The sequence below is a fragment of the Sinocyclocheilus anshuiensis genome, unplaced genomic scaffold (genome assembly GCF_001515605.1).
Source record: "Sinocyclocheilus anshuiensis isolate Anshui unplaced genomic scaffold, SAMN03320099.WGS_v1.1 scaffold1097, whole genome shotgun sequence".
Classification (NCBI taxonomy): Eukaryota; Metazoa; Chordata; class Actinopteri; order Cypriniformes; family Cyprinidae; genus Sinocyclocheilus; species Sinocyclocheilus anshuiensis.
The window spans coordinates 670,640-698,117 of record NW_015555843.1 but is presented as its reverse complement, the minus strand read 5'-3'; the positions used below and the strand labels follow the sequence as shown (position 1 = coordinate 698,117).

Sequence of the window (27,478 nt, the reverse complement as noted above, 5' to 3'; positions counted from 1 at the left end):
TCGATAATGTCAAATCGCACATCGTTAAAACAACAATTACGATATTATCGCAGACGATATATATCGCACACCCCTAGTCCAGAGGATACAGACCTTAATGAGGACTCTGACATCTGCACAGCTTAATGATTCAGTTTCTCTCTTTAACACACACACAACCAACTCCCAGCACACCCAGCACAAAAAAATACTAACAACTACTGTACAGAATATCATCTGATAGTTGAGCTTTGATCTTTTGAATTATATATACATACATACATACACACACACACACACACACTTTGTTGTTTATATAAAAAAACATATCACAAAAACATGTTAAAAGGAATAATATAAAAAAACAACATGATGAAACAATTTCCACAATCAGAGGTCAATAAAGTTGTTAAATTTGTTATATTATAAAGACAAATACTGTATAAAAACATGCACCTAGCTCTCCATAACACATTCATGGAAGTTCATGAGAGAAGTAGCAATTGTAAATGAACCATTCTTTTGATTCACATCATTTCAATTATTCAGTTAATCCAGTTCATAAATAAATCTGAATGATTTGTTATGAATCAGACTAGTCCAGACAGGTTAACAGCTGACTAAGATTATTAGTGAACAACTTAAATTTTAGTTGTACGATTTCAAAAGTTATATGAAATAGTTTGATAGTGTTTTTGCATCTTTGAAAGCTTAAAAGCATCATTCCTCAAACAGTATAATTAAAAAGAGACAGTTCTATTCAGGTCATTTCTTCAAAATTACTTCTTTTGTGTTCCACTTAATTTTTGGGGTGAATTATTGCTTTAAAGTACTCTGGATCGTGTAGTAACTATAGTGCTCCTGAGGGGGGGCGCTACAACGTTACATCTACTCCACAACAGTCAGCTGGACTGAGTCACCAACAGCTCCTTCTTTCATTCAATCACATGCTTTCCTATCCCTTCCATCCATTGCCTTAGCCTACATTCTCCACCTCTTTTTCACCCTTCGTCGTTCTTTTTCCTCTTTTCCAGAAAGGCCGGCCTGTTGAATCATAAGACCACAGGCAGAATCTCCAGGGAACTAGAATAGCGGAGGCCTTTCTTCCAGACACTCAGCTATTCCTCATATTTAATATTATGCTACTCCTCTCCATTCCCCAAACTTTCTCTCTCAAACTTTGTTTTTCTCACACTTTCCTTCTCTCCTTTTCTCTCTGCCCTCTAAGTAACCAGATCTTTGAGGAAACAGTGAGGAACTTGACTCCTCTACCCAGAGCCCAGAGAAGACAGAGAGCCCCTATAGCGCAGCCAGATGTGCGGCTTCACACACTCCACACTGAGAAATTAAAGCGTGCACATGTGTGTGTGTGTGTGAGAGAGAATGCATGTGTGTTTGAACTGTGTGTTTGTGTACGTTTATGTATTTTGTGTGAGTTTACATATGTATGTGTGTGTGTGCGTGTGTGTGAAGTGGGGGGGCTTTTTTTGGAAAGTATCAGATAAGCTGCCCTCCCTCTGTCTCGTCTCATTCCCAAATCCAGCCGGAGTCGTGTTTCGCCGACAGGTCTGTGAGGAGAAGAAAGAGGAGACAGCCGCTCATGGATCCCTTTACCGTTTATACTAGTGTTGAGCCAGAATCCCACTCGCTCTCACTCAAACACACACACACACACACACACACACACACACACACAGTCTACTAAGTCAGGATCCCACTCAAGGCCGCGATACATAATACAGATCAATCAAGGGGAAAAAGCGCTTTGCTGCAGAGAGGGAACGTCTGATTTCCACCGCTAATGCTCTCATGCTAACTGAACCGCTAATGCAATGGGGCCTCGCCCTCATTTACATAGACAGCAGCTTTAAGAGGGATATGCGTTCGGACGGTTCTGGCTGGGTGAATGTCAGTTGCATCAAGGGACTATTAAAAAACTGAACACTTAAAATATATTTTTAATCACTTTTGCTAATTGTAAGTTCATCTGTGGAAGTTTGACTTCTAGCTAAAGAGTCTGATCTCTGATTGGCTGGACATCCTGTCACTCAGTCACTAGTTCAGTGGGTCAGAACAGAGTGTGTGTGGTTTTAATCATGGTTCGCTGCACAACAGGTTCAGTTTCACACAAAAAAGGATTTTTACTCACACTCTCTTCAGTATGTGTGTGTGTTCACTAAAGACGAGCGCTTAAAATGACCTTCTGTCCACAGCTGCTAATGGCAACTAAACTGAGAAAATTTATTAAGCACATATATTTTTAACCGACAATGAAACTACATTTTGCAGTATTATTTCTTTTTAATAAAAAGTATATAATTATTAGTTAGCATTAGTATTATTAGTACATATACACTACTGTTTGGGGTTGGTAAGATTTTTATTTGATCAAATACAACAAAAACAGTAATATTATGAAATATGATTACAATTAAAATCCATGTTTACTATTTTAATATGCTTAAAAATGTAATTTATTCCTGTGGTTGGCAAAGCTGAATTTTCAGAAGTAATTACTCCAGTTTTCAGTGTCACATGATCCTTCAGAAATCATTCTAATATGCTGATTTGCTGCTCAAGAAATATTTCTCAATATCAATGTTGAAAACAGCTGTGCTGCCTAATATTTTTATGGAAACTGTGATGTTTTTTTCAGCATCTTTGTTGAATAGAAAGTTCAAAAGAACAGCATTTATATGAAATATAAATATTTGAAACAAATAATGAAACATTATAAATACCCTTACTGTCATTTTTTTATCAATTTAATGCATCCTTGCAGAATAAAAATATTAATTTATTAAAAAAAAAATTACTGATTACTTTTGAACCGAAGTGTACGTGTCTTCATCTGTCTGTAAAACTACGCCCGTCTCTAAAAACGTTTACATTACAAGGTTCAAACCATCGTTACAATGTCGATTTGCATCAAAAAATATGTGATATTTAAATCACAGATGTAGACAGAAACAGACAAAAAGGTTAAGATTTCAAAATAATAATATAATAAATAAAACTTTCCTTAAATCGTTAAACTAGCGTTGAGGCGGACACTGAGGCATCAAAAAAAAACACTAAACAGGTGAGAGAGAGAGAGAGAGAGTTTTCCACTTTCGTCCAGCAGGAGGTGCTATAAAACACGCCAATACATACTTCTAAACCCACTGAATTACACCACACCATCTACCTAAAGAAAGTCTGTATTAAACACACAGACAAAATCAGGTGCAAGACTTGACTGTAAGATGTCTGGCTGTCTGAATGCTGAGCTCCTCTTGAGCAAAAAAAACAAAAAACATATAATCTGTTCTTTATATTAGTGCCACAATCTGCTGATCGCCTAAATCCCCTGCAGTCATTTCCGTGTCCGCTCATACACGCATTAAAGTGAGCTTGAGTGTGCATCCATGTGTCTGAGGCTACACAGAAGGAAAAGAGTTTGTTTTCTTCCACGGGGAGAGCTGCATTCTAGAGCCACACTTGGTGACAGATCCTGTCAGCATACTCCTGCTTAGTGCATCTGAGTGTGTCTGTGTGTGTTACACAGACACATAGACATGAAATGTTAGGGTTTGTAGTGCAAATCCCTTTTTACTTAGTCTGTTAATATTATGATATGACAAGCAATTTCCTCTAAAACAGTGAATCCCAACTAGTGGTACATGTAGGTGTACTTAAGTAGGTCTTGGAAAGAGTGCCATTTGTATGATGCATGGTGTTGCTGCCTATGTAGCGCGTTTCAATTCAGTAACCTATAATGGTCTACTTGATTTTGAGCCCAGCCTACATAGCTAGAACAGAACCTATGAGTTAAAAGTAACACACTTCAGGGTTATTTGAGCAAAATCAATAGGACTCTAGGGGTGCATAACAGAAAAAAGGTTGGGAAACACTGCTCTAAAATGTCCTGATGTATCCTACCATCACTTTCTATCTGTACTGGCCATTCATAACGCTGTAAGATATTCAAAAAGATGCTCTAGTGAGATGCTGTAACCCTGAGCGGAGTGAGGCAGTGGGGCTGCTGGCCTCATGCAGTTAGACGGTGCTTTGACTGCGACTCTAATTAGAGCTGGAGGAGAACACTGACACTTAATGAGGGGTGTAGGAGACATATGCTCACACACTCGCGCACACACATATAGAGCACAAGAGAATGAGGGAGAATGCAAGTGTATGGAAATTAGCAAGAGAGGACACACACAGCGTTCAGCGTGGAGAACAAAGTCTTTGAGAAGGAAGTCAGAAGCTGGTGAAATTATTTTCTTCAGTGTTTTGCATAAAAAACAAATGTGATGGAAGTGGCTCACACCTCTAGCATTAAGAGATGTGTTTCTTTATTTAGCTATTTTTTAGTACTAAAATACCAGACGTAAGCTAAATCTGACAAAACCTCTATTTGGGGATTACTGGGATGTTCTCAACTGGATAAATTATTCATAGTAATTCTGTATTCATGTATTTCTTAATTATGAAAATGCTAAATAAATAAATAAATAAAAATAAATAAATACATTTAACAACTCTTCCCTTTTAGGATTTTTTTTTTTATATTTTTGAATGTCCTTACCTTCAAATGTCTGGGGCAATTAAGATTTTTTAATGTTTTTGAAAGAAAACATGCTCACTTATGCTCAATATGTTTGCATTTATTTGATCAAATATACAATAACAACAGCAATATTCTGAAATACTATCACAATTTAGAAGAAATGTTTTCTATTTAAAATAACTATTTTAATATATTTTAAAATGTCATTTATTCCTTTGATTGCAAAGCTGAAATTTCCTTCCACACGATTTTTCAGAAATCATTCTAATATGATGATTTTTTTGCTCAAGAAACATTTCTTATCATCATCTATGTAGAAAAATGTTGTGCTGCTCAACATTTTTGGGGGGATTCTTTCATGAATGGATTTATTTGAAATAGAAATATTTTGTAACAATATAAATGTCTTCAAATGTCACTTTTGATCAATATAATGCAATCCTGCTGAATAAAAGTATTCATTTCTTAAGAAAAAAAATCTTACTGTTCTCAAACCTTTGAATGGTAGTGTGGATAGCTAGGAAAATGTGTACAGATTATTATTTGTGCACAAATTTTACAACAGCGAACTCAGAGCAGGGTTTCTTTCATTACGGAGCCTGGAGCAAGTGAAGAGCAGGCAATGGAAAAACCTGGAGACTTTTTACAGAACTCATTAAATACCTTGGTGTCATTGAGCTGGGCCAACCCCGTGCAGGCGTTCGCCAACAGGAAATCGCCACTCAGAACGGCCATCTTGTTCCCAAACTGCATGTCTTTGAGGGGGCCGTCTGAGTTCGTCCACTCCCTCAGATTAACAATCCCACGATGCACCAGGAAGGCTGTGTGAATCAGCTCTGTGATCTCAGCCAAGTTCCTCTGACTGACAAAGAGACAGAAAGAGAGAAATATTGTGATTCTGAGAGGGTATTACATCTATAAACAGTCCCAGATGCTATAGCACACTTTATACGGAAAGGGAGTGATTTTAGCCCAAATATTCTTCTGCAGAACAAATAAACCAGAGAGAGTGTCAAGTGTCCTGGTGACCATAATGCACTTCACAAAATACCAACTGCCACTGATTATCAGACGTGCCCTGCCCGATTATCACAACGCCATCACACGGACGTTATAATCAAATGTTGATTTGCAGGACCATAATCAGCTTGGACCATTGAGGTCTCAGCGATAACCACCTTCCAGACACAAGACAGAGACGTTAGCACTGATGACCACTTACCCCTCCTTCAGATTGAGAGACGTGGAAAGTAAAGAGGGTGAGAGAATGAAGAAAAAGCATATTTGATGAAGGGATTCTCTTCAGTTTGGCAATGTGAGAGAATCGCTGTGGCCGTTTCTGCTCACACACACACAAGTGCTAAGTCAATGCTTGGGTAATTACAAAGCACTGCAATAATTCTTGTTGTCATTAAATGCTGTTCTTTAATGGACCATCTCCTGGGCTCAATCATCCCTATTGTGCAGAGCTCTCTTGACCATGTAGCCACCGATCCCGGGCAGTTTCACTTCAGCTGACACTGGCACGTTGGCTGAGTTAATACAGATCTGAGATGTTGATGTGGCTTACAATGGATGAGGATTACTGGGGAAACTCAAACATACTTTAAAGAAGTGTAATTGTATGTATCTATCATCTCAGGTCAAGAGTTGTAGGGATCTACTTGTCTTTTGTTATCCTGATAAATACGATATGTCCACTTTTTGCAAGCCTAACCAATCCTGAAGGATACAGTTAAGTCCCACCCAACATTTTTCTCAATGAATATCCTGTTTCGCTCAGAAATGCAACTGATTATGGAAGTAAAATGTGTAGTGAATGGCATTTTATGTTGACTATAAATGCAGGTCAAAAGTTGTCTTCTACAAAAGATTTGAGATATCAGAGCTTGAAAAAGTCTGTAGGACTACGTTTACACGTGACACGGGTCTGTTCTTGAAAGGTATTGTGAACAGCCCAAATCATATTAAATGTGACATTTTTTATTAAAATTTAAAAATTACTGAATTTAAAAATAAAGAATTAAAAAATACAGTGTGAACTGACCTAAAATGCTTTAGATGTGACATGTCATTTAAAATAAAAAAATAAACTAGATTTTAAAATAAAAAAACTAAATGAAAAAGAACAAAAATTAAGATTTTAAAATACATGAACAGCACAAAATGCATAAAATGTGACATTTTAAGTCAGTTTGTAAAATAATGTAAACAATTACAACTGCAAAAATGAAATGTAATTAAAAATTAAGAAGAAATTAAAAAAAATACAGCATGAACAGTCTGATATAATGTTTTATCATTCATAATCATTCACTATCATTGGCGTGCTTCATTTCCATTAGTGTGGAAGACAATGAGACCACAGAATGCCAATAATACAATTTCTGCACTTTTCCGCCTCCTTGCCCTTGTTCTTAATTGATGTGTAATTTCACGGCAGCCTCCACGGAACATGAGGTTCATAATGATTGCCTCCATTTATTTAATTCAGATTAACATGCCAAGTTTGACTATTTTAATGCCACATTTAAAAGTTCATGTCAGTCAAAAAAAAAAAAAGGGCAACATTCAGCTGCAGAGTGAATGTGGCCAAGGTGTGCGACTGTGCGTGTGTCCTTCTCAACACCTTGTGGCTGCCAGCACTGAGTTGCTGATTTGACCACTCATTAGTAATAGTGATGATATTTGTGACTAGTGTTTTTTACTTTATAGTTTTCTGTACTGAAATGATTGTTATAGTCTTTGTCTCCTTCATTTTTGGACTGGCTACAGTGTTTTGGATGTGTGCAGACAGACGGAGTTGAATCGAAATCTAATTTCCCCCCAAATCTGCTGCTATGCTGTCTACATTTTTACATGGCACAGCTGATTGGTTCTCTCCTGTATCGGTAGCCAATAATTGAGCTCGCTGCTCAACATTCAAATATATGACTAGAAGGGATGGGAAGTCCGGTTCTTTTCCGCGAACCGGTTCTTTCGGACAGTTCGTTTCAATTATCTGGTTCATCAGCGCAGAAACCATAATCCACTTACTATACATAATCCATTGCAATTTATTTGTTATTAAATAAACGTACGTTTCGACAGATTGCTCTTCATTCAAGTCTTTGGTTTACCCGCGCTCATAACATTAGCACAGAATCAGTTGTCCAAAAGAACCAGTTTGATTCAGACGTGCTGTGTCAGTCTAGTAGGCAAGAAACGGTTAAATCGAACGATTCGTTCGCGAACCGGACATCACTAATGACTAGTGCTTGCCATAGCAGTTGCAGCTTGCTTCAGAACAGCGAAATCAACATCTAAGATAAGTGAATGCTCTTCTAATCCATATCGATGTGTGTATTGCGTGGTCTGCCTAATTTAATTCAAAAATGAGCAACCATAATCAAGTTTAAACTAAGTGTCATGTTAGCAGTTTGCATTGTATGCAGGAGCGAATATTAAGCATATTAGCAGCAGCATTTAGCATCCGTGTTTATACAGCTGGAGCAAAACGCAGTTTAGAGCATATGTAATCGCTCTGAGGACACACCAATAGTAACGGACATGAAACAGGTTAAATGAAATAAACATTCTTGTGTATGCATTTCAATGGGGGTTCGCCATATACATCGGTGATTATCCCAGTGTTCACATTCGTTATTTCTAAGGTTGATGTTTTCATTGTGATGAGTGTGTGGTTGTTTTCAGCTGCACGCAGCGTCAGAAGCACACGCTTATCGCAGTCATATCAATGACAGTGTTGCGGGAGACGCTGAAGGTCACTATCTACGGCGGTAACAGCTAGTTCCGAGTGAAATGCATTATGGGTAGTGTAGTTTGGAGAAATGTGCTCGTGTGGCTAGCCAAGGCTCACATAGTCATAGGCCACTAGTGTTAAACCGGTCGACGTGGTAGCCAAGCCTCACATAGTCATAGGCTACTAGTGTTAAACCGGTCGATGTGGTAGCCAAGGCTCAAATTGCCATAGGCCACTATTGTTAAGCCGGTCGGCGTGGTAGCCAAGGCTCACATAGTCATAGGCCACTAGTGTTAAGCCGGTCGGCGTGGTAGCCCAGGCACACATATGGTAGCCAATGCTCAAATTGCCATAGGCCACTAGTGTTAAGCCGGTTGGCGTGGTAGCCAAGGCTCACATAGTCATAGGCCACTAGTGTTAAGCCGGTTGGCGTGGTAGCCCAGGCACACACAGATACATGTGGTTCACATGGCTCTTCGGAGCAGCCACAGTACATATGTCTTGGCGATAGATCTGCTTGTTGGGGGGGTTGTTTTTGTTTTGGCTTGTATTGTCCCTTCTATGTCCCCTGCTTTGTGGGGGGTTATTTCATGTATATTTTATTTGCAGCAGCAATATTTCTTACATGCTCACAGCAGCATGTTGTGGATGTTTTGGCAGTAGTAAGTCTCGGTACTTGCGGTCTGTAAATACATTAACATTGTCATGTACATTACCATGCCAATCCCTCAAGTAAAGTTATGAATGCTTTGAACTTGGCTCTGAAGACATAAATAATGTCACTTAATTTAAAATGACAGTTCATTTTTACTTTGAAAACATCAGAAAAATTATTTTTTTAAATTAAATCAAATGTGTGTGTGTGTGTGTCTGTGTCTGTCTTTGTATTAAGTGAAAAGTGAATATTAAGATTTTTAAATGTTTTAAAAAAAAATTCCAAAGCTGATCAAAAATACAGTAATAATGTGAAATATTATTATAATTTAAAATAACTGTTTTCTATTTAAATATATTTTCAAATGTAATGTATTCTTGTGATGACAAAGCTGAATTTTCAACAACCATTACTCCAGTATTCAGTGTCACTCTAATATCAGTATCATTCTAATATGCTGATTTGCTGCTATCAACATTGAAAACATTGTAAGATGCGCGTTAAATATCGCATGCAATTTATCGTGCAGCCCTAGTAAATAGTAATACATTTTCTTACTTTCTTTGATGCTTTCTTGAGGCTTTCTTTGATGCTCAGCCTCAAATTTCTTTGATGCTTTGATGAATCGAAAGTATAAACGAACAGAATTTATTTGAAATATAAGTTTTGTAACTCTATAAATGTGTTTACTGTCAATTTTGATCAATTTAATGCAACCTTGCTGAATAAAAGAACTAATATCTCATATCTGACCCAAACTGCTGAACGGTAGTATAAGATTTCATTTTCAGTTAAACATTTGCACTCATTAAATTTGTCAATCAGTTAGATTCTGTAATGTTCATAACAAAAAATAAATAAGTACAAATAAATAAACATCAATGTCAAGTTGCAAAAAATCTGAATATTGCAAAAACAATTTGCGAAAAAAGCAGCAATTCCATCTCTTTCAGGGAAATTGGTGCAATAAAAAAATGCAATTATTCAGTCGCATGACTTGAGGCACTTCTCTGAAGCAAATCTTGTAATTTATTCATTTTTCCATCATAGTTTGTGTGCATGTCTTCTTACCGAATTAAACAATGTAACCATCTTAAGTGAGTGTATCATGCACTTTTTAGAAATTTCATTCACATGTTGGTCTTTCCACCCAGTGAAATATTCAAATTTCCTTTAAAAAAATTTCTTCCACCAGGATGCCATAATGTCTAATAATCTAAAACAAATTCAAGAGGACTTTAGGAGATAACAAAGCAAACTTTTAGTGACTACAATGCTTTTTTTCAGCTTTCAGACACAGCCAAAGTCTGCTGAATGTCACACTCGAGTTTCATAGGTCCCTTAAAAGAACTGTCGAGCAATCATTCAAACAGACGTCTCTCTCAGCAAGATGCACTCGTGCATGTATGCGATCACCCCACCCCCCCAAACCATGAGCATTTCTGTCAAAGTGAACACACACACTTACCATGCACACACAACCACACAACACAGTGTGTGTGAGAGAGAAAGTGACTCGAAGGGACATTTTACAAATGCTGCATGTCAAGGAGGAGGAGAGCAGCACAGCAATCCATCCATCACCCCCATCAAACACACCTCTAACCAGGAACGAGAGAGCAAAAGGTGTCATCGGAAGAGGGAGGGAAGGGGGGAAGTTGAAAGGAAAGAGAGACGACTGACAAAGAAAGAGAAAAATACAGACAGAGAGGAAGAAAAAAAGCTCTATATGTTAGAAAGAGGTATGCCTTCCTTTTGCTGAACACAAAAGGAGAAATTTAGAAAAAAATTCTGGTCTAAAGCACAATAATAGTATCACAAAAGGGGTCCAGACAATGTGTGCATCATATTTAAATTCCCCTCCAGAAAACTGTTAATGGGATCATGGAGTTGAACAGTTCAGTCCAACTGTAATAATTAATTGTGAATCAGAACAACTGATTTACTAAATAAAATTAAAAAAAGATTCAGAAGAATGTCTCATTCATGAATGAATCTTCACTACTTCTCTCTTCTCTCCTAAATTTTGATCTAATTATCAGCAAACTGAACAGTTCAGTCCAAATGTAAATGAATCACTCAGAATCATTCATTGTAAACCAGATAAACTGATTCATGGAAAAGATCCAATTCAGAAGAACGTCTGATTAATTAATAATTAATCATCCATAACTGTCTGGTTTGGTTCAGCAACCAAATCAGACATCAAGAGACTACAACGGACAGTCAGGACTGCTGAGAGGATTATTGGTGCCCCTCTGCCCAGCCTCCAAGATCTTTACATCTCCAGAGTGAGGAAAAGGGCTAAAAAAATCACCTTGGACCCCTCACACCCAGCCCACACTCTCTTCGAACTGTTGCCTTCTGGTCGGCGCTACAGAGCACTGACCACCAGAACAGCCAGGCACAAGAACAGTTTTTTCCCACAGGCTAAACTCAGTCTGAACAATTAATCTTTCATAATTATACATCGTCCATCACAACTAACATAGTTATATTTATATTAAACTGCACACTTTGTAAATAACATATCTGCACACTAATAAACATATCTGTACATTTATCTAAACAATTAAATTTTTTCCTATACTTCTATTTCTGTATATAGTACATTATTCAAATTTTTTTTTTTTTTATTATATTAGTGTTATATTACATCCCTACTGTGTTATTCCTGTGTATGTCTGCACTATGTTTGTACTTTCTTCTACACTGGAAGCTCCTGTCGTCAAGTCAAATTCATTGTGTGTGTAAACATACTTGGTAATAAAGCTCTTCTGATTCTGATTCTGATTAATTCAGAAATTTGTCTGACATCATTCTCTTCTATCTTAAATTTGGTTCTATTTGTCACACAAGACAAGCATACAACTTTAGAAAATTTGGAATATAGCGCATTATATTGAAAAGAATAGCCAGGATATTTTTCATTAATTCACTTTTTGTGTTCCACAGAAGAATGAAGTCATACAGGTGTAAATAATGACATTTTTGGGTAAACTATCCCTTTAAATGGGTGTAGTTGTTTGGGTGCATGTATGTGTGTTTCTCCATCACTCACTTCACCCTTTTTTAACATACACACACACACACCCACGATGGGTCAGCCTTGAGTCTTACAAGTCTCAGGGCAACTACATCACCATCTTGTTTCCATGACACCCACCTTCCAGCTGTGGAACTATGAGGTCACTTCCTCTTTAGTGGGAAATGTGGGGTTGTAGAAGCAAGAAAATGAGGGGAAAGTGTAGCGATGAGTGCTGGTCCCTCCTCTCACTTGCTTTGACACTCTCTTTCCCCACTCGCCGAGAGAGAAAGAGTTCATTCAGACAGCTTGCGCATGCACACACACACACACACACTCACTGCCAAGTACAACAGCCGCTTCTGGTAACTCCCTGGCACTGCAGCCAAAGGACTTACACACGCACACACACACCAGCCTGTTTAGAGCAAGAGTCCTTCTGAAGCGCAGCAGTGGAAGTGGTTGCACAAGAGTGTGTGTGCTGCATGTGTCAATTTCTTGTCCTTAACTGGACATAATTTACCCTACACACACTTTCATATCCTGTTTCCGATGATCTGTCTATTACACACACGCATGCAACACAGTCACCATAGATCTTGTTTTCCAATAAACCTTGTTCTCACCGAATTCAATGCTACGCTTTAAAAACAAATGTCATGCTCTTTTTTCACTTTCGCTTATGGAAAGAGAAAACGGCTACATTTCTAATTGGCCTCAGGTAAAATTGGAACCTCATCGTCTCTGAAATACAATCTTCAGCGGCCTGTAGCTTTCAAGGTGTCCAAATTAAAAACTTCTCTAAACCTGATGCCCGGATACCGGCCAAGAATATGTTTTTTCTTTTTTAAATTTTTATTAATCTCTCTCCACCTCTCCCACCACGAACACACACAAGCAAGCACTTATATGCTGACATTGAATACTTTTGGGAAGTTGACATCTCCTGCGGTGTGATATGCTATACTCCTAAAACTGACATGCTATACTATATCTAAAACTACTGATGGCAGTCTGTAAAACAAAATAATTGGGGTATGATATCAAAACGGCTATATTAAAATACAGCTACAACTTTAAAAACCACAACTAACGCATTGTGACTTGAAGATCCTTCATCAGGGTGTGGATTTGAGCAGGCAAACTTTATTTAAAGAGTTGAAGACAACTTTAACAAACAGTGTCCGCTGTAATATAATACCTCACATGGTTTGTTTCATAGACTACAAAGGCTTCTCCACAGAGCAGCAGAGAAGGTAACTGTATATTTTTTGATAGCTTAAACAACATTTTGCCAATTCTTTTGTAATTATCATGACTTTCCATAACCTTGAGAGACTGCATGGAATATTTGTACTTTTAAAAATGCATTTGTCACCAGACCAGACCATTTAAAATGATCTACTGAGGGCAAAATGTGTCCTGTAAAGCCTGAAAGAGTTTACTGAATCTTATATTTTTAAAAAGTTTGCATATGTGTTTTATGTATGGGACATCAGGATTTTATGGTCCATATATTATGATATAGTGAGAATATGGAGCTGATACTCAAAGAGTAAAAAAACTCTGAAACTGAGCAAAAATATGCAGTTGGTGTAGATGTGTTATTTATATGGCTAAAAAGTAAGATGAAAGTCTCAAGATTTCACAGCAAAAAGATACGTTTACTACGTGGACATTTTTAGAATCAAAGGCCCTTTACTTACTAAACAAGTATTAATTATTAATCAGGATGCAAATAGTAGATTGTGTGCAAGAGGTGTTTCAGCAAGAGGTGTTTCAGCAAAGTTTTGATCATGTTGATAATTTAGAGACCTAGAAAATCATGTATTAAATATGATACAGTTGGCTTTACAAGGTTGCAAATGATGATTTAGTCTATGGACATGTTATGTGTAAACTAGCAATGTCCATAGATAACACAAACAGTCCTTCCCCTCTCCATATTCTTTTCTCTTGCTGTCTTTCAAACATCTTTCTGTCTGGTCTCCCTCCCTCTCTCACTTTTACTAAGCCTTTGTGTGGTAGCAATCATTTCTCACTAATGGCCAAAGCTACAAGCTGTTAGAACCCCATGACCCTTAGAAAGAGAAAGAAAACAAAAAGTAAAAAAAGAGAAAGAAAGGTATCTTTACCTGGGGTAGATGCCGCTGACCATACTGTCACAAATCGGGTCACTGTTACTGGGACATGGACCGGCTGCTTTTGACATTAGCAGCACAATGAGACCTCGCATTTGTAGATTATTCCGGCTGTCATACACAAATCCTCTATTTAAAAAAAAAAAAAAAAAAGATTACATATCACATAATATGCATTTTTATAATTAGCTGAATTAAATAGAAAATACATTCGGAATGTTTTAAAATAAATCAGTGTTACACGATCATTTAGAAATATTTCTAATATGGTAATTTTGTTCTCAGAAAACATTTCTTATTATCAATGTTGAAAACAGCTGCACTGTTTACTTTTTTTTTTTTTGGAAACCGTGATGCATTATTTTTTTTTCAGGATTCTTTGATGAATATGAATATTCATGATGAATATTTAATGCATCCTGGCTGAATAATAAGTATTAATTTCTTAAAAAAAAAATACATGTAAGTGTTCCAAGGCAACAGCGTCAACTGCACATTTTCACTGAGTCATATGTGAGATCCATTAATGAGTCAGGCTTACTATTGGTCAGTACTCTGTGCTGATGGTCATGGTGAGAAATAATGGTGATATGAAGAGAAGAAATGTGATTCATCAGCTAATTAAAGAATCATAATGATCAAAAGCAGCAAGAGATTGTAGAGTTTCTCCAGGATCTGCTTCAAAACATTGAATTATAAAATAACACTTGCACTTAAAGGTGACATATCATGAAAATCTGACTTTTCCAGGTTTTAAGTGCTATAATCAGGTCCCCAGTGCATCTACCAACCAAGGAAACGTGAAAAAGATTAACCCAATCACTTTGTTTAGGTAAGCCTTTTTCTGCAAACGTCTGAGAAAACGAATGCGTCTGATTTCGCTCCCTTGGTGACGTGGCAAAGGGATCTCATTATAATATTACCGCCCCTTAATCTGTAAACTTCCACTCAAGGCACCATCATTTTGATTTCGCAAGCGACAACGTTGTACCAGTTCTAATGCCATGGCGAAAGTTTGAGCAAAACATGCTAACCGTTCTGTCATTGGCTGCACAGACGAGCACAGAACACTATTTAGAGTCCCAGCCTCAGAGGAGACAAGAGAGCAGTGGATTTATTGATTTATTTAGGCTACTGTATATTGCTGCTGCCACACAGATCTAAAATAAACAAGCGATTTATTTCCCAGCTGTTTACCTTCAAAGACATACCCGACTGTTTTTGTAACTCGTGTGTTTTTAACGTAAACTTGTGTGTGAAAGAGAACTTAGTTAATACTCACATGCTGTGACAGCCGCTTTCTGTCTGTGTGCTTCGGATGTGTGCGCTCATAAAACCTTATATCTGAAGTTTAAACTCATGTGGTTTAAAACACATGATTTCAGCACGATAAACATGATAATCAGAACCAAAACAGATGTTTTTTAGCAGATACGAGCTGTAAAGGCGCAGCTCTATTCTGGAAAAGGGGGCGGGGAGCAGCAGCTCATTTGCATTTAAAGAGACAGGCCCGAAAAACAGTGTTTCTGCTTCCACTCAAAATAGGCATTTTCAAAATTATATAATAAATGATCTGTGGAGTATTTTGAGCTGAAACTTCACAGACACATTCTGGGGACACCAGAGACTTATATTACATATTGTAAAAAGGGGCATAATATGACACCTTTAAGGCATATAAGAACAGCCACTATAAAAAGTAACTATTTTTATTTATATGTTGTTCTATAAATCAAGGCCATATAACTCTTTGCAGATATCTACAACTGTCTAAAAATTTAAGAAAACTTCAGTTTTCTTCTAGAAGGTCAACATGGGTCTGGATCTGAACCTCTTGAACGATAAAAAATACACTTAAAATAAATAGACTGGCATTGAAGGAGGGACCCAAGATGTATCTAAGGACCAGAGTATATTCACACAGTGTTTGGAATTGACAAAAGCATTTACTAGCAGGTGTGGCTCTCAAAATATCCTGTTCCTACAACAGCAGCCAGGAACAGTTTGAAAACTGTCTGTGTGAATAAGTCAATAAATTGTATCCCCATTTCTATTCTCATCGTAGCCATTAATACCACCTGTAACCATAGTGACAGTGATAAAATACATTTTCATGGCCAAATTTAACCCGTCACTTCAGTTAACATATGAAAAGTGTGAACAGAATCATTACCCGGATTGACAGCTGTATTATGCCGTTATCTAAATGCAGCTACAGAGGGTTACATGGACTGCTGAGCAACTACCCAGAACACCCTAGCAACCGCATAGGTGTGCCCTAAAAAATACTTGGATGGAATTAATGAGGTCATAAATAGAAACACACACACACACACACACACACACAAACACTCAGAACTCCTTAGCAACCACATGGCAACACCCTAGCAAGCACTTGCAAAACCTTAGCATTATAGTAGTGACTTCTGCACATGCAAGAACCACAAACCACTTACAATTCTTCACAAAATGTAAAAAAAAATCTAGTTCAATAAGAGGTCATTCACACAGAACACATTTTTGCAGGTAGTGAAATGAAAAAAAATCAAGGTCTATAGATGTTTTTTTTTTAAGCTAAACTTTTAACTTGAATGTTGTCGTTTTTTTAAATGCCATTTCATGCACAAGACGAGAACGCAACATTCAAAGATGCCCATCTAGAGCATGTTTACATAGAAAAACAACAAAGCAGTGCAGTGGAATACAAAAATACGCTCTGTTTGAACAGCATCTAAAACCAAAATTTGACTAATACTGTCATCTGGCAACTTTATGAAAATAAAAGTTTCTAGTATGTGTGTGTCACTGTCGAGCCTCACCATATCCTAATTGTGTTTAAATGAAATGCACAGTGTCATATTAACGAGCCAGCATGTCGTTCCAATACAGTCTCGCCCTCTTCTCACCTCCCATCTCTCCATCTTTCACTGTCTCTCTCTCTCTACGGAGGAGGAAACAGACACACAAAGACACTTGCGGGCTTGTTAATCACAGTTCCACGAGGGGGTCTCAGAGGCAGAGGTCATCGCTGTTATGAGCTAGTCTGTCTTTCAACATCATGATTAATTTGCATTTGTATGACAGTTAGTGGTTGGTTCTGTGCAAAGGCGTTTAACCCCACTGACCCTTTACTTGGCTCTATTATCTGTTTAAAATATACATACAATACAAATAACTTTCTTATAATTGCCTCCTAAGGACAGAGTAGCAAAAATGACCAAAGGCCTCTTTGCTCTGAAACAAATATTCTGCATTTTGATCATTTTAGAAACACTTAATAAATATTTCAACCGACAATTCCCCCACATAAAGAACCGCTTTTTTAAAGGAAAGTTGTGAGAAAACAGCCGACTATCTATAATATAAAACCTAATTTTTTGTCTTCTAAATGAGCACCCTGCAATCCTATTATATTTCAAACTAAATTAAAATAACATTTATAGCAAAAATATGAAACTCTGTTGCAGATATACATTTTACGACAAGGTGTAATATCAAAAACAGTGACCTTGAAACTAACCTTTTTAAAAATCAAAAAGAACACAGTAAGGGGCCATTCACACAGAAGTTTTTACTTTTAAAAATGCAAGACATAAAAACCCACAAAATTCTTTAAAAATTTTTTGTACAAGATGCTGCAAAATATGCAAGATACAAGCATAATCACTTCCATCTAGCGCATGTTTACATAGAAAAACAATGGAAAAGCAACACAGTGAAATGCAATGTTCTGTGTGAATAGCCCCCTAAGGAATGATTTACATAAAACACAAGACGCTGGGCCGTGGAATGAAAAAAAAAAAAAAATTGCAGTTTTTTTACTTCAGCGCCATGTTTTTTAGAACATGTGCAATAAAATAGACGCAATATACACAAGCGCAACGATCAAACACATTTGTCTAGTGAATGGAAAAGCGCTGCAGTGGAATACAAAAATGTTGTCTTAGTGAACACCCCCTATTGTTCCATGACAACCTACTGTTCAGTCAGTGAACTAGTCATCTGAGCCATATCAGTAAGGAAGTGAACTGTCTGAGCGTCAGAGTCATTAAAATGCACCAACTGAAAATTCCATTGGCAAATTGGACCTTGTGCTGTATGTTTGCTTTTGTGCACACTTAGTGAGGACGAAGTAATAGAAAGTTTAAATCCAGACTGATATTAATCTGATGTAGTGTGCAGGTCATGTGGATGTGCATATCACAAGCGTTCCAGGGATACAATCATCTCTGGTTGCCAGGCAATGAGGCACAATGCAGTTCCCGTGACGACAGGGGCTGTAATCCCGTCTCCAGGCAGAGAGTCACTTGTCATGAATCACAACTGTGGTAATCGAGATGAGATGACACCCAGACACGCCCACTACCAAACAGCCCAGCGAGAGAGAGAGAGCGAGAGAGAGAGAGGTGGGCAAGACATATCATGACAGAATGAAAGAATAAAGGAGAGACTGGAGACATTTAAGGTACAAATGAGGAATATATCCGAGAGAGAGAGCTGGAAATACATAAAAGTGGCTGATAACAGGACAATCGATGAGTGTGGTTATATAGATTATCTTACATAGAATATGCTTAATAATAACCCAATACTGTGTTGGTCATATAAATGCCTTAAACTCTATTCTTATCAGGTAAGGTAAACCGAAATGGTTTAAGTGAAACCTGATCAGCACACCCCTATTACTCAGATTTCAGTCTTCTGGTGGCCAGTATTATTTATATACTATTACAGTATTTATTAAGTAGTATTTTTTGCTTGCTTGCTTGAGTGTGTGTGTATATATATATATATATATATATCACAGAAGTAATGAAATTCATGATGTTACAGGAACGTTTTGAATGATGAAACATGAAGACAATAAACACACAACTGCGACAATATATGGTTTATCTGTGTTTTTCAAGCCATCTCTGGTATTTTTATAATAATTAAGTGTATTTATAATCATTGCTAATCAACATGCACGTTATAAGCGGGGGGCACTTCCTCATCTCAGCGCGCAGACTCACAGGCACACAAACAGTCAATGCGGAGAGAAATAAAACGCACGCAAATTATTTAAATGCACAACCGAAAAAAACACAATTCAATTGAATATACAGTATATAGTTTAACTTTAAAAAGTTTTTTTTTTCCATTTTAGTTTAAGTATTTTTGTTATGTGCTTTTGTCTTTTATCATATTTATAATTTTTTATATTTCCAATTAGCTTTATTTTTTTATTTCAGTATTTAAGTTCATAAATTTATTTTAATTAGTTGCCAAGGCAATATTTCAAATTATCATTTAAGTTTTTTACATTTATGTTTTTCATCTAATATCTGCATTTTATTTCATGTTTATTTCAATTAACTTTAAATTATTTTTAAAGTTTTAGTTAACAATAACAACACTACTGGTGGCTCATTCAAAGAGTGCATGTCTGTTTATGTTTATGTCTACTCTAAAAATAAAAAAATATGATTTCAAAATCTTACATAAACATGTTTTTCCATGTATTGTTGGGTTTTTCTAATGATCTGATTTTTGATTTCTCGCACTCAATCAAGCAGTGCTCACATACACCAGGTCACATCCCAATATATGAAAGACCGTCCCCTTGAACAATCAGGTTTTTAAGATTCCCCTCTCCACCAGCCCTTATGGCTTCAGCTAGCATTTTAAACATACTGACACAAAGGCCACGTTCACACAGCAGCAGAATACGGTTGTCAGTTCTGTATTTGAGTCCTTAATACGGTTACGTTCACACACAGTTTGGTTATTTACGGGTGTGACAACCGCATTCTGTAACCGAACTCACACCTGTAAATTTTCAGGACTCACAACCGCATTCTCGGAACACACGTGCTGTGTGAACGGAACAGGGCACCAGAGACACACACCATCACTCAGTCAGACAGAAACTACATCTCAAAACATGCACACAAACACACACATATCATTAAATCACAAACTCACTCTACTGCAAAGGGAGGAGCAGGGAGTCATTAAAACAAGACGAGTGGTGATAAGAAATGATTGGAAATACGGAATGAAAGAGTGATGGAATACAGACCAGCTGCAAAGTGTTTATTACCATCACAAACAAGGAGTGCGCAGTGAAGTACACTTAATATGTGTGAAACATTCAAAGGTAGGCTACTGTTCACACACAACACTGTTTTTTGGTTAGAAAATGAAAACATGCACTAGATGGACGTCTTTGTCACCTATAGTGCGTCTCACTTTTTTTCCACATCTTACACCATGAGCAGTGCATTTCTAAGATGCTATGTGAGGTTAATACAATTTTTTTTTTTTACATTGGATACAGTGGATAAATGTCTGTGCATACATGTCAATGGACCAATCAGATGAATCTGGGGGCGGGATGAGCATCTCACATTTATTAGCATATGTACACGTTTATAGACAAGCATATTGATTACTGATATTCGCAATAGTGTGTAGGAGATAATAAACATGTCTTTTTAAAAATATATTGAACTCCATCTAGCTGCTTTTACCGCATTAACACATCCTGTGTGAACGGCCCCTAACAACCAAGAAAAAAAATGCTGTAAATATCAATCAAAATGCCACAGCGAATGATGTCATTGGGAAAATGTGACATTACATCACTGCACTCTGTTTGACTGGAATATTATGCATGTATGCAGCTGGGTCATCACTTTACATGTGGACTGGGACAAAAATTTTATGGGTGGCCCCAATAATTACCAAAGGACAGGGGTTTTCAAAGTGGTGGTCCGTAGAAAAATTTTGGAGAATAAAAAAAAAAAAATTTCTATCATTATAGGGTGGTTGTGTACACCCACTGCCGACACACATTTCAGTTCAAACAACTTGTAAAAGTGCATGTAACATCCTATGACCCCTTTAAAGCAGCAACTAAACTTTTTAAAAAAATTGAAATAGGTAGATTTTTTTAATAATGTACAGTAAATATACTTAGGCCTGGTTTCACAGACAGGACATAGACAAAGCCAGGATACGGCCATAGTTCAATTAGGACATTTAAGTAATTTTTAACAAATGTGTATATTAAAAAAAAATATAATAATTATCATTACTGGTGTCACTCTAAACCCGGATTTTGTTTTAAATAAATGTTTTTAGTTGTCATTAATTATTCTTTCTTGTTTTTATAAAAAAATAATTACTAAATATAATTAGCTGTTTGAAGTATTCAGACGAAATATTGAATGCAATGATTATGTTAAGTAGAGACAGCTTAATGTGTTAAGTTTCTGTAAACGGGAGGAGCCCCATTCGAACACGTCTAAACAGTGAGCGTGCGATGTTTAAAGATTCCGGTTGATGATGATGCACTCGATGGATTTGGAAAGCAGCATGTAATGGTGAGTGTGTAAGTTAACTTCTTTAATCTTTATCTTTCTGGGGTTTCAAAGTGGTGGGCCGTAGAAAAATTTTTGAAAAAAAAAAAAAAAAAAAAAAAAAAGAGTACGTAAATAAATAAAATTTAATTAAAAAAATAAAAAGTATATTAAAATAAGTAAATAAATAATACATCTAACAGTACAGTACTATAATGAGTAGGGGAAAATAATTAGAAACTACATAATTTCTGAATAAGCAATATGAAATAAAAATGTAATATTATAAATTATAAGTATATAATATATATATATATATAATATATATATATATACACATACATATATACATATATACACTATATATAATTATATAATATATATTTATAATATATAATATTACATTTTTCACAGAATAAGTTGGGTCTTTATACAAGAAATTATATAGATGCCTTTTAAATTTAGGATGGGGGTCCCTCGCATGAGGATGATCATATTTAGGGGCCGTGTGATATATTAAAGATTTAAAACCCCTGCCATAAAGGACCTCAGTGAGACCGTCACAGGGCTTTTGTATGAGTGTGGAGTGGACCTGTGAAGGTCTTCCCCTGACGTGTCACAGACATCTCCGCAAGCTCTTACTGCAACCCCAAACTGCTCTGAACTTCGCTGAGGTCTGTGGGGTTTTTTTTAAGAATGAACAGAAAGGCGAAGCAGAACGTTAGCTGGCACTGCCCGACTCACCAGCCTGCAATTGTGCGTATAAATATCTTTGGCGCGTCTTAGAAGACGACTGAATCTGCACTGATGCTGAGGGGAGAAGACAGGGTCCCCTCCCAAATGGACTGTCATATCAGATTTAGGTGTATAGGTTATTACACCCTTGGGCTACTGTTTCCAGCACTGTCGTCTGGATGGGCCAGATTGGGTTCCCGAACTCTCTCTCTCTCCCTCTAAAACCAAACGCACACAAACACTCAGCCTTTATTTCCTCAAATTTTCTGTATGTCATTCAGTTGGACAGCACTCAGGTGGAAAAAAAGTTCAAGGGTTAGTTCACCCAGAAATCAAAAATCCGCCATTACACCCTCATGTCTTTCCAAACCTGTATGACCATATTTTTTCTGTGGAACATAAAACAAGATGTTTATGTGTTTTTGTCCATACAATGGAAGCCAACAGTCAACAAAACTGTTTGGTTACCAACAAGAAATGAAGTCATACAGGTATAAGTGTGAGTAAATGATGACAGAATTTTCATTTTTTGGCAAACTATAACTTTCAGCATGCTCAGTTTTACAAGGGATTTTCTTGTTTTTATTTTATTAGAAACAATCTTGATCCACAGTATCACAGAGTGGGCTGTCTGTCTCAAAGTTGCACAAAATCAGACTGGAACTGCAAATGGCAGCCACTGGAGGGAGACAGCTTTAATTTGGCCATTTAATTTGGCTACTTGAGTGACTTTTTAGTACTCTGCTTCCAGGGTCAATCTCCTTGGAGTAGCCTAGGGGTTAAGTGCCGTACTCAAGTGAATTCAATAACTCTCCCATTTCTAAATCACCCCCCTAACCGGAACTGAGCCTGTGACTTTGTTCACCTGTAGACCTAGGAGAGCACAAAAGTCCTATTTTTTAACCCTTGCAAGCTCAATGAACGTGCTTTAACTGGGCTAGCCTGAAAAATACTATTTGTACAAGAACTGTCATTTCAATTTCATTCTTTCACTATTCATTAACCTACAGTACTTAAAAAAAGGGGTGTCACCAAGATGTTCTGACTTGCAGAAAAGACACTTTTGCTCCATTAAAACAGCTTTACATATAGGACTATAATGAGAGATTACAAGAAAACATCAACCATCCTGTTGATTTATAGAAATGACTTGACTTGTATTGCTTCTCAATTAACAAACTGAACAGGTCGGAACTGCAGATTTTCCAGAGGTTCCTGCAGGGTGTAAACTAATTAAGCCTATAAAATCTTTTAATTTTCCTCTGAGAGCCACTTATGTTAATGACCTGCACCTTTAACCACTATATGTAGTTGTTTGTCCATATTAAACATGAATCGTGAATATTAATCAGTTTATGTTAGAACTGATTGGCTGAAGTGCAGATGATAGTATATTGGCTCTAGTTGGGAAGTTAGTTAAGCAATGCTATTATGCTGAAGGCTTGGTTTCATTAACATTAATTGGGTCACATGCTAGACCATTCTAAGGAGGTTACCAAGCAACATCAGTGTGACCTCATCAATATTCATGAACTAACTCTTATCCATATAAGGTGTTTGTAAATTGGCCCCATGAATGCTAGATGTACATGTTGGTTATGGGAAGTCCAATTTATTTCCTTGAACTGGTTCATTCGAACAAAAAAAATATTTTATGTCATTACATGGTCGCTGACACTGGTGTGGCGTATTTACGTGCTCTAAAAACTTTCCAATTAAGTTAATCATAATTTTTTGTGTCCCATTTCTGTTTATTGCAGTTTTTTGTTATGTGCATTTACAGTAAGGCACATTAAAATGAATATCTTACCTGAAAAAGTTTCATTTGCATGTTGATAAAACTGACAAAGACTCGATCCAAAATACTGATTAAAAGTTTGGGGTGTTTTTGTGTTTGTTTTTTGTTTTTAAAGAAGTCTCTTGCTCACCAAGGCTGCATTTATTTGGTTAAAATGGTTAAAAATACAATTAAATAGTAGTATTCTCAGATATTATTTAAATATTATTTTAATGGAGCTTAAAACAACTGTTTTCTATTTGAATATCTGTTAAAATGTAATTTATTGCTGTGATCAACGCTGAATTTTCAGCATCATTACGCCAGTCTTCAGTGTCACATGATCCTTCAGAAATCATTCTGATATGCGGATTTGGTGCTCAAATATTTTTTATTATTGCACGTTGCAATGAAATGCTATTTATTATACCTCTGTTTAATATGGGTGCTGATAAAACTGTCGAAATTGTAACATGTATTTGTAATAATCGGCTTTTAAAGTAACTAAAGTTTCACCCAATCGGTCAAATCTTCGTTCACTGAGTCAAAGGACTCAAGAACCGATTGATTCGTGATCGAATCGTTCAGACTTGTTTGTGAACAAGTTCGTCAGACTCATTAAAAAATCCGACTCAAAAGAAGGAATTTCTACAAGAATCATACCTAACGATAAGCTGCCTGGTGGCCAGAAGAAAGACACAAATGTAACACAGTACCTGGCGGTGTTGAGCAGAGGGTGTTTCGTTCCCACCAGCTTCCTTACATGCATGGCCACATTGCTGAGCTCGTCACTGAGTAAACAGCGTAAACTAATGAATGAAGTTGGATATCCTACGATCTTCTCAGCATCAGACACCACCTTAGTCCAGTTTGAGGTAGACGGGTTGAAGAAAATGCCCAGATGCCTCCGTCCAATGTAAGAGAGCCGTGACCTCCAAGCCATTTTAAAATCAAATAAAACTAATAGACCGGTTACGTAAATGTATGAATGTTCATTGGTACTTTCAGATAAGTTACATCAGAGATCTGACACGCTCTTTCACTTATTTTTAGTGTAAAACCCAGCAGCCTCTGTCCTCCTCAATGTCACCTCCTTAGGGAAGAAAGCATCCTCTTCTACACAGAAGACTCCTTCGCGTCTCCTCCGCTGATCGAGCGATGGCCCTTAGTTAATGCACGTACATAGGTCCAAACCGATAGTCCGTGCTGGTTTCTGAGTGTCCAGTTCTACAACATTAAACTCTCACGTTTTGACAGCTGCACCGGGTTGCCATCTTTTATGAATCAGTTTACGGCCTGTCGTAAAGACTGCACCATTAACCCTTTCGTCACCAAAACCCTCTTTATCAAAACTACTAAACTAAAGGAAATGTGGAAAAAAAAATTATCTTTTAAATTTCATAAATACATTTCTTTTATTTCTGCTTTTTTCCTTAGTCGATTAGAACAGTATATGTTTGTACTCAACACCAATAGTTTTTTTTCTTGACACAGTCACAGTCAACATTCCCATGTTGGTATCTGCCAAATTTGGATTGTGTGACATAAATTTGCACCAAAATATTGCTAAATACTTTGATTACACTCACAGCCTTTGATAACAAAAATACAAATCATGGGGTTTCTCATCCCTTTTAAGGTTGATAAGCCATCCAAAACGTGTGATTATGTGGTTGGTTGCATGTTATTATTTGCATTTACCATTATTTCTAGTCTGTTGTGCACGACCCTATTAGAACAGACCTGCAACCCATTTTTTGGGTTGTGACCCACCGGTTGAGAAACACTGCTCTGCATTGCATGTAGTAGTGTGATTATTCTGGATTTGTGATAATCCCCATACTGAGATCACGCCAGCCAAATGAATCCCATGGGATAACAATGTTGATTTCAGCTGTATCAACTCTTAAAAGCCAGGAGGGAATTTCACTTAAGCACAAGAACCTTAATGATGTCAAAAGTTACTTTTTACACAACTTGAATTGTGTAATTGATGGATACTGTTTTTATTTTGACACTGCAGCCTTTGTTGGGAAATTCACATTTTCGTTCAAACCTATCACAGATGGTGGCACTCTTGTATGGCCACAATGTTACCACTCAGAAGTTACTTTTCAGGGTTACTGTGTTTGAAGCAGAAAGGAGTTGACACTGTTTTTCTATTACACATTTCATGTTGAAAACGTTTTTACGATTATCTAGTTTACTTCAACTGAACTCAACTATGGGCTTGCATGAGGTTAACATATTAAGAATGAGCCCAGTTCATTCTGTTAAACTGATGCCTTGGGACAAACTAGTAAATTTGTGCTATATCCTTTTTGACTCTATTGCAGTGCATCTTTCATTACAGGTCTTCAAGCTGATCAAGATTCTGGAAACACGTATACACTGTAAAAAAAAATTAATAATACAGTAATAATTTTAACATTAAAAGATTTACTGGAAAGCTAAGGTAAAACATGTTAATTGGTTAACAATAAGTTTTCTTATATACAGTGAAAAACTGTAATAAATCTAACAGGACACTTTGTGTAATTTTACAAGTGAAAAAAAAACGTCATCTTATTTTTAACAGTGAAACCCCGTAAATTTACTTTTTCAGAAATCCCTCTGTGACACTTCACATTTGATGGGTTTTATGTTGCATCTTGTTAAATTAATGTTTATTGCATTATTTTAGTGCCATGAGTGTTACCACGATAGTGATTTGTAATTGTCCAAATAAAATCTGTAAAAACAGAAAGCAAAAAAATGTTACTACCACATACCATTTTATAGTAAAGCAAATTATTAATATATGTAAATATATTTTATCTGTATTAAGTGTATTTTTGGCCATTTTTGTATTTTTAACATATTTAAAATAGATATGTGATAATAAAAATAATAATTATATATATAAACTGTCAAAGTGCACAATGGAGACTCGACCAATTGATTCAAACAGAATTTAGTGTTCCTATTAAGCATAAAAATACACAACACAAATATTGCGTTTTTTTAATCACACTGAATGATTTTAGTTCAGATTTTTTAATTTGAACTAATTTATTTTGATAGTTTTCAGTGATGAATTACATTCATAATCAACACTTAATTTGCCTCATCTGATTGTCAATACATTTTTTCCACTCTGTTTGGAACAGTACGCTGTAAAAAAGTAGTTTGTAGTTTTTACAAAATAATTTTGGCAGCTGTGGTTGCCAGAATAATTTTGTAAAAAAAAATACAGAAAAACAGTAAACACATTTACAGCCCCAAACTGTAAATTTTACAGTATAAAACTGTAATTTACAAACTTTTGAATGTAAACCAGCAAATTCAACAACGCACACTGCTTTTAAATTCTGTTTTGTACCTTTAACATACTGACAACCAGCATAATAATGCAGGTGGTAAAAGAGAAAGCCACATGAAGAATCAAAGCTCATCACAAGTAGCAGTATGTACTAATATATAGAAGGTGCACAGAGTCATTCATGCAAACACAAAACACCATCATGGTAACACACATGATACTTAA

The 27,478-nt window shown here is 36.5% G+C and overlaps 1 protein-coding gene and 1 long non-coding RNA gene across 2 annotated transcripts in view; one reads left to right on the top strand and one right to left on the bottom strand.

Annotated features, from left to right (window-relative positions):
- The window catches only part of LOC107675584 (decaprenyl-diphosphate synthase subunit 2-like), a 36,222-nt gene extending 10,969 nt beyond the window's left edge, over positions 1-25,253 (bottom strand). Inside the window, exons 1-3 of the mRNA XM_016469993.1 lie at positions 24,669-25,253; positions 14,089-14,223; positions 5,195-5,393 (exon numbers count right to left, since the gene is read on the bottom strand). Of these exons, the coding sequence (XP_016325479.1) occupies positions 5,195-5,393; positions 14,089-14,223; positions 24,669-24,895 (561 nt within the window). The 5' untranslated portion in view covers positions 24,896-25,253. The remainder of the gene's footprint in view (positions 1-5,194; positions 5,394-14,088; positions 14,224-24,668) is intronic.
- The window catches only part of LOC107675585 (uncharacterized), a 23,515-nt gene continuing 4,897 nt past the window's right edge, over positions 8,861-27,478 (top strand). The window contains exons 1-2 of the long non-coding RNA XR_001632609.1: positions 8,861-8,958; positions 14,571-14,578. This is a non-coding gene — a long non-coding RNA (uncharacterized LOC107675585). The remainder of the gene's footprint in view (positions 8,959-14,570; positions 14,579-27,478) is intronic.